The 6,628-nt window shown below is 61.3% G+C and overlaps 1 protein-coding gene across 10 annotated transcripts in view; it reads left to right on the plus strand.

Annotated features, from left to right (window-relative positions):
- Positions 1 to 6,628, plus strand: part of Ncor2 (nuclear receptor corepressor 2) — a 125,117-nt gene that overhangs the window by 88,590 nt on the left and 29,899 nt on the right. For all 10 annotated transcript variants that reach the window (XM_023720546.1, XM_023720543.1, XM_023720538.1 and 7 more), the window contains 3 exons: positions 2,165 to 2,312; positions 4,176 to 4,226; positions 4,943 to 5,543. In XM_023720546.1, coding sequence (XP_023576314.1) covers positions 2,165 to 2,312; positions 4,176 to 4,226; positions 4,943 to 5,543 — 800 coding nt within the window. The remainder of the gene's footprint in view (positions 1 to 2,164; positions 2,313 to 4,175; positions 4,227 to 4,942; positions 5,544 to 6,628) is intronic.

Below are 6,628 nucleotides of genomic sequence, written 5' to 3' on the forward strand. Positions count from 1 at the left end.
GGCCTTGTGGCCCTTTCTGGTTTTTCAGGTTTCCTAGGCTGTGCCCTTTGCTTCCCCAGCTATGACAATTTAGTGTGGAGAACCAGGGTGCTGCTGGAGGGGCTGAATGGGATCAAGTCCGAGTCTGTCAGTGTAATCCATTGTGTGACTGCTGGCAGTGGCTTCTGCTTGCCTGCCTCAGTTTCTCCATGGGAGCAAAGGACAGTAGGCTTAACCACATAAGGCTATATGAGGGAGGGACTCAGGCCTGCATGGGGTGGCTGCCTGCCGCCGGTCCCTTCCTCTGTGAGGTTCACAGTCTGGGATGTGGTGGGCCAACAGAGGCACCCTAGAGACCTGGGTGAAAGTCTGGGCCTGCCCACCCTGTGCCTCAGTTTTTCTGCCTGTGAAATGGGGGCAATAGCATCCACCTTGAAGGGCAATGTGCACAAGGTCCTTAGAATGGGCAGCTCATTGCCAGTGCCCTGTACAAGAGCCACAATGGTGCCCGAGGCAGACCCAGTGCCTGGTGGGTGTGGCAGATGTGTCGGGAGGGTGGGGGTGCCTCAGCTCATTCCCTTAGGCAAAGGCACTCCCTCTACGTTTTCTTGCAGTCCCTGTTGGGTGTCTGCTGTATCTGTAGGGCCAGGCCAGGTTCCCAGAGGGCGCACACGTGGGGGTTCTGCTGGGATTGCTGTCCTGGACCTTGGGAGCCACGATGGGCTTTAGAGTGCGAGGGATGCCCATTAGTGTCCAGCTGCTGTAGTCCTCTTGGAGCAGTGGTTTTCCAGTCCGAGTGGGACAGGCCAGGCTGATGGGAAAGGCAGCTCTGTGCCTGCCGGAGCGCTCAGCTGCTGGCTGCGTAGCTGGAAGCCAGCAGCGGTGTGCACAGGAGAGGTGGAGCCTGGGCGCTGCCCAGGGCGGTGACCTGCTGGACTGGGTGGGGGCAGGTGGATGCTGAAGGCCAGGAGAACCTGGAGGGGGAAGAGTCCTGGCCACTTGGTGTCGGGGTGAATGCTGGGACATATCTGGCTTGCAGGCAGATTTTAGGTCCCCAGAGGCACGGCAGACCCCTCCCCCGGCACAGAAAGGAGGTGATGGAAGGCTCAGCAGCAACCCCTCCCACCTCCCACTGCACTGGCCTCAGCGTGCCCGCTGTGGCGTCAGCAGGAAGCGGGGTCGTGCAGCCAGCCAGGCGGAGTGAGCCCTGGGTTATGTAACACTTGGCACTGGGTCCTCCGTGGCCTCCTCTCCTTCTGTGGCCAAAGGCTCCCCCCTTGCATGTGCATCTGCAATCCAGGCCCTGAGGCTCCACTTCCGGCCTTTGTGCTCCATCAGGCCCTGGCCTTGCCTGTCTTCTCCCATGGGCCCCAGCCACCTGGGTAGTGGAGGGGCCCCTCACCCCGGGGCTGTGTGGTTGTGGGCAGGTGTCTCTGCCTCTCTGAGCCAGTGTCCTTGTCTGTGAGGTGGAGGCCACCTGAGAGCACCTGATCTGAGCCAGGCTGGGCTCCAGGTGTGCTGGGAGCACAGCTGCAAGCAGGCAGGCGTTCACCTGGTGATAAAGCCTGGCTGAGGTGGGCACAGGGAGGGCTTCGCTGATGTGGACAGAGCTCAGGGCAGGCGGTCTGTGGATGGGCGTGTGAACCCAGCAGGTGCTTAGTGAGCCACTCTGCAGAACCTCTCAGCCCCTGCGCTGGGCACAGGGCAGACACACCGCCTGGATGACCCAGGAGGGTGCTGTGTTGCCATCCAGTGACAACCTCCTCATGGTAGAGGAGCCAGGGAGAGGAAGGCTTTTGCCGCAGGACTTTGCTCCTTGCACCCCAGCCTGCTGGTGCCACAGGGCCTTTGCACATGTGGCTGAGTGTCCCCACCAGCCCTCTGACTGTCCAGGGCCTCTGCGTGCTCCCAGTTTTTCGTGGGCCTGAGCACTTTGACGTCCCCGTCTGTGTTGCATGGGGAGCTACTCCATCTCGGGTACTCCGAGGCACGGGGTGCTTGCGAGTCCCTGGGCAGCACCCTTCCCTGTGGACAGGCAAAAGCACTCACAGCCTCCAGGATGTATCTCAGCTCCGGGTAAAAATAGCCACCTGTGTGCAGGCCACAGAGGCCAGGTCGGGCCATGGGGAGTCCCCAGGCAACCAGCCCAGACCTGGCATGCACACCCCTGCCATCCTGTGCCCAGGAGAAGGAGAGGAACGCCCGGAGGAAGAAGAAGAAAACACCAGCCACAGCCAATGAGGAGGCAGCCTTTCCACCTGTGGTGGAAGACGAGGAGATGGAGGCATCGGGTGCCAGTGGGAATGAAGAAGAGATGGCTGAGGAGGTGGAAGGTGAGGGCAGGTGCAGGGGCAGCCACTGGGTTGTGGGAGGTTCCTCGCTCTCCTCCCCAACATGTGAGTGAGTAGGAGGGCAGTGACAGCCACTGCAGTAGACAAGGGCAGCTCTCCGGAGCTGGGCCACACACCGTCCTGGATCCTAAGTCCACTCCTTGCCCAGCAACCACAGGCCTAGCACAGTCTTGTTGACCCCGGTCTCTTGTGGCACTGAAGATTGAACCGAGGGCCTTCGTCCCATATGGCATCCCCAGACCTTTTTTTGGAGAGTGGATTTCACTAAGTCTCCAAGTTGCCTGGACTGGGCTTTTTGCTCTGGTCCGCTTTCTGCCTTAGCCTCCCAAGGGTTGAGGCGAGGGGTATATCCTTTCACCCCACCAAGAGTCTACTTTTGAGAATAGTTTTTTTTTTTTTTTTTTTTTTTTTTTTAAAATTTGTTTTTTTATTTTTGGCAGAACTGGGGATTGAACTCAGACCCCTGCCCTTGCCAGGCAAGCACTTACTCTACTGAGCCATCTCCCTGGCCCCCTTGAGAATAGTTTTGACCAAGATTAATTTTCAAGTTTACTGACGTGAGCCGAACCAACCCACCCGTCAGTGCATGCTTTGTGATGATCCCCATACCCGTGGTCCCATAGTTTACAGTCCCTTCTGACCTGACCACACAGGGAGCAGGTCCGGGCTGCTTGGTGTCTCAGTTCAGAGCTGGGGTCAGACCCGCACATCTGCCCCATCCCTGGCCACTCTTGTGCCCCTTGTGCAAGGAGCATTGGACCCCATGTGGGAGGGTCACTCCATCCCAGCACCTCTTCTCAGTGATAGGAGTCGACTGTAGGTGTCTGAAACAGGCTCTGTGCCCTGTGACCCCTCTAGCCACCTGTGTCCCCACCCTGTCCTGTAGCTGGAGTCCCCACTTCTGTTTCTCTTTGGCTCCGTGCCCCTGCACCTGGCGAAGATGGGCCTCAGATGGGCCTGGCGGTGCCAGCCGTGGAGTGTCCACAGCCTGGTCCCCATTTCTGGGCCAGACAGATGTTTGGGCCCTCGCTCAACTGCCATTGCCGAGTTGGGGGGGGGGGGCGCTGGACGGATGTGGGTCTCCCTGGCTGGGCAGCCGGGCTGGTTGAAGAGTCCCAGCTGGGCCCTACGTGTAGTCAGGAAAGGAGTTCCCAATGGCAGTGTACATCCTGCAGGTCTGTGGGGGACACAAATGGCAGGGTGGAAGGAGCCGGACACGGCTTAGCGTGGGTGCAGCAGCTGACACTGTGTAGACCAGGAGTGGGGGTGGGGGTCTCCCTGTGTCTGTGAGGGTCGCACACCTGCCGAGGACAGCCAGGCTGGTCCCACAGCTGAGGCCACATACCCATCTCATGGGTGAGGAAACTGAGGTAGGGACAGGAGAATCACTGTCACAGGGTGGTCCCAGCATGTGGCTGGGGATGGGGAGGCTACCGTGGCTGAGTCGTGTCGCCTCCTTCCTGCGTAGATCACCCAAGGATGAGCCTGCAGCCCCAGGCCTTCCTCCTAATTCTGCAGTGTTCTTGCTCTCTGCCCTCCCCTCCCCTCTTTGAGGGTGGGGTCCAGTGTTCCTGTGTTGTCACAGCTCTTGGCTGCCCCCACAGGACCTGACCCAGTCCCACCCAGGACCCACGTGCTGTCACCAGAAGGGCAGGGCGGTTGGTGGCTAGGGACGACATTTCTGCACCTCTGCAGGGAGGCCTCGGTGCCCCGTGAACCCTATGCCTCAGTTTCTCCATTTGCAATGGGGGTGAGGCTTGTCCTCCCCGTTGCCCCCCTGGGCAGTACCTTCCCTCGCTTCCCATGCTGCTCAAGTCCACTGACTCCTCTCTAACTTCCTTCCAGCCTTGCCGGTCCCTGTGAACGAGGCCCCCCGAGGGGAATGCAGTGGTGCAGGTACAGTGTGGCCGGTGTGTGTGGTGAGGCTGGGGACCCTGCAGGCGCCTGCTGCGCCCCTTCTGGGAGCTCCCTCTGCCTGCACGCGCCGCCTCTGCACCTGCTCCGCGCTGTTCGCAGCCACCCTGCAGCTTCCCCCTTGCAGTGGGTCTGCCCGGGTGCTCATGACGCACCTCTGCCTGTTAACACTCGGTTGCCAGGTGTCCACGTTTAACAGACTGGGGGAAACTGAGGCCAGGACGAGGCAAGCGTGGGTTTTAGGAGTGGAGCCAGGTGCCCACGCCCTGACCAGGCCCTGTGACCCTGAAGCCAAGCAGCCAGTGGCTGGTGTGCAAGCCAAGAGGGGTGCGGTGTTCTGGTCTCCTTTGTGGGACCAGCGGTGGCACAAGGTCCCCACTGTCTGTTCCCCTTGGCTCAGGGCCAGGGTTCTCAACATACAGGAAACAGGCTGGGACTGGCCTGCGTGTGCCTTTGCGTGCTGTTCAGGGCAGCACCCAGACGAGGCTCAGCAGAATGGGCTCTTTAGCTGTCCCTCAGATTGACCCAAGGCCTTGAGAACCCACCAGTTGCTGCCATGCAGATCCCCCATGGGGCAGTGACATCCGCCAGGCCCCCAGAGCTCGGCCTCAGGGTTGGGGTGCAGGGCAGGACAGCAGGCTTCTGGACCTCAGGTTGTTTTGGAGTGTTTCTCACCATCTGTCTCTCACCCTGCACAGCCGCCATCAACAATGGCTCGGACACAGAGAGTGTCCCCTCCCCACGTGCTGCTGAAGCAGCTAAGGAGCCAGGGCCCAGTGGACCCAAGCCCCTGCCTGCTGTGGGCCCTGATGGGCCGGCCGCCCCACCACCCACACCCCCACTGGATGACACCCCAGCTCCCGCTGAGTCCACCCCGGCCCCTGAGGCCAGCAGCCACCCTGCATCCCCAATGGCCCCCTCGTCACCCGCTGCAGCCCCTGCTGTGGTCCCCAAGGAGGAGGAGGTGGCCGCTTCAGTGCCCCCAGCCCAAGACAGGGAGGAGCAGAAATCTCCAGCTGAGGGGCTGGTGGGGGCCTCGGTGAAGATGGAGGAGCCTGGGGTGGTCCCCGAGGAGCCGGTCAAGAGTGAGTGCGTGCAGGAGGCGGCCGAGGGTACCCTGGACGAGGGTGCAGAGGACGATGCAGAGGTCACACCTGAGGGCCCGCTCAAGGCTGAGAAGGAGGGTGCTGCCAGCAAAGCCCCTGCTGCCAAGGGCTCGGGTGCCCCCCAGGACAGCGACTCCAGTGCCACCTGCAGCGCCGACGAGGTGGATGAGCCCGAGGGAGGTGACAAGAGCAGGTGAGTGTGGCTGCTCAGGCCGCCCCATCCTTGGGTCCACATGCGCCTGTGTCCCAGCAGAAGCCTGGGGACCCGAGGACATGTGTACCATTTGTGTTTGTCTGGATCTCCTCTTCGTAAGGGTGCCAGTCGTGGTGCAGGGCTGCCCTGGTCACATGTGTAGGTCCTTGTCCCCCAGCTGCCCCAGGCTGGGGGCGGAGTCGGCTTACTGGAGAGGCCATGTCCTGCCCTTAGCAGGAGCCGTGCGGGGCGGGGCAGGCTCTCACGTCTGTGGAGATGCGGGGCTGGCCGAGTGTGGGTCCGAGTGACATGGCCAGGAGGTGGCCACACTCATGCCCACGTGCTCATGGAGCTGTAGGTAGAGGTGGCCCCAGGGATAGGGAAAGCTGCAGATTGGAGAGCTTCGGGGCGCTTTGTTACCTGTCAGCCCTGCCTGCTCCTCCAGCCACAGCTCCAGAGACGCAGGCCTAGGGTTCCTGTGGAGGTGCTGGCTGGGTGGCCCTGTGCCAGCCTGTCTGTGGTGTCCTTTTCCTCCTGTTTGCTTGATGTGGGCCTCTCCCTGCCCTGTGAGTGTTGGGTTTTAACCGTCTTAGCCCGGACCTTCTTAACTCTGACCGGTCGTCACCTGACTTGGGGCCAGTGTGGGTGCTCACAGGCGGAGCTCACACCTGGAAGGGCCTCGCATCTGGATGGCTGGTGGGGCTGCTCTCCCATGGGTCTGGAGTCACTTTATTTTGACTCTAAACAGTGCAGTGTTTTCTCTGCGGGCGGAGTCCTTGCTGTTTCTGTGTGGGCCAAAGTGGGAGGTCCTGGGTACAGACTGGTCCGGATCTTCCTGGGGCCGTGTTCCTCCAAGGGAGGTGACCCGCATGTCCCCTAACTCTGTGACTGGGGTTCCTGGGGACTACTTCCTGAGACCCTCTCTGGTGTGTGGCCCTTGGGTGGCAGTTTCTTGGGATCCCAACTTTCTCAACTTCTCCAAGTCCTACAGCCATGGTTGGGAAACAGCGCTGGAAGTGTGGCCACTCTCCATGTGGCTGAGGGCCCCAGTGGCTGGCAGGAGCCCCGGGGGGGGGGGGGGGGGG

This window comes from Octodon degus, unplaced genomic scaffold (genome assembly GCF_000260255.1).
Source record: "Octodon degus isolate 3935 unplaced genomic scaffold, OctDeg1.0 scaffold00076, whole genome shotgun sequence".
NCBI lineage: Eukaryota > Metazoa > Chordata > Mammalia > Rodentia > Octodontidae > Octodon > Octodon degus.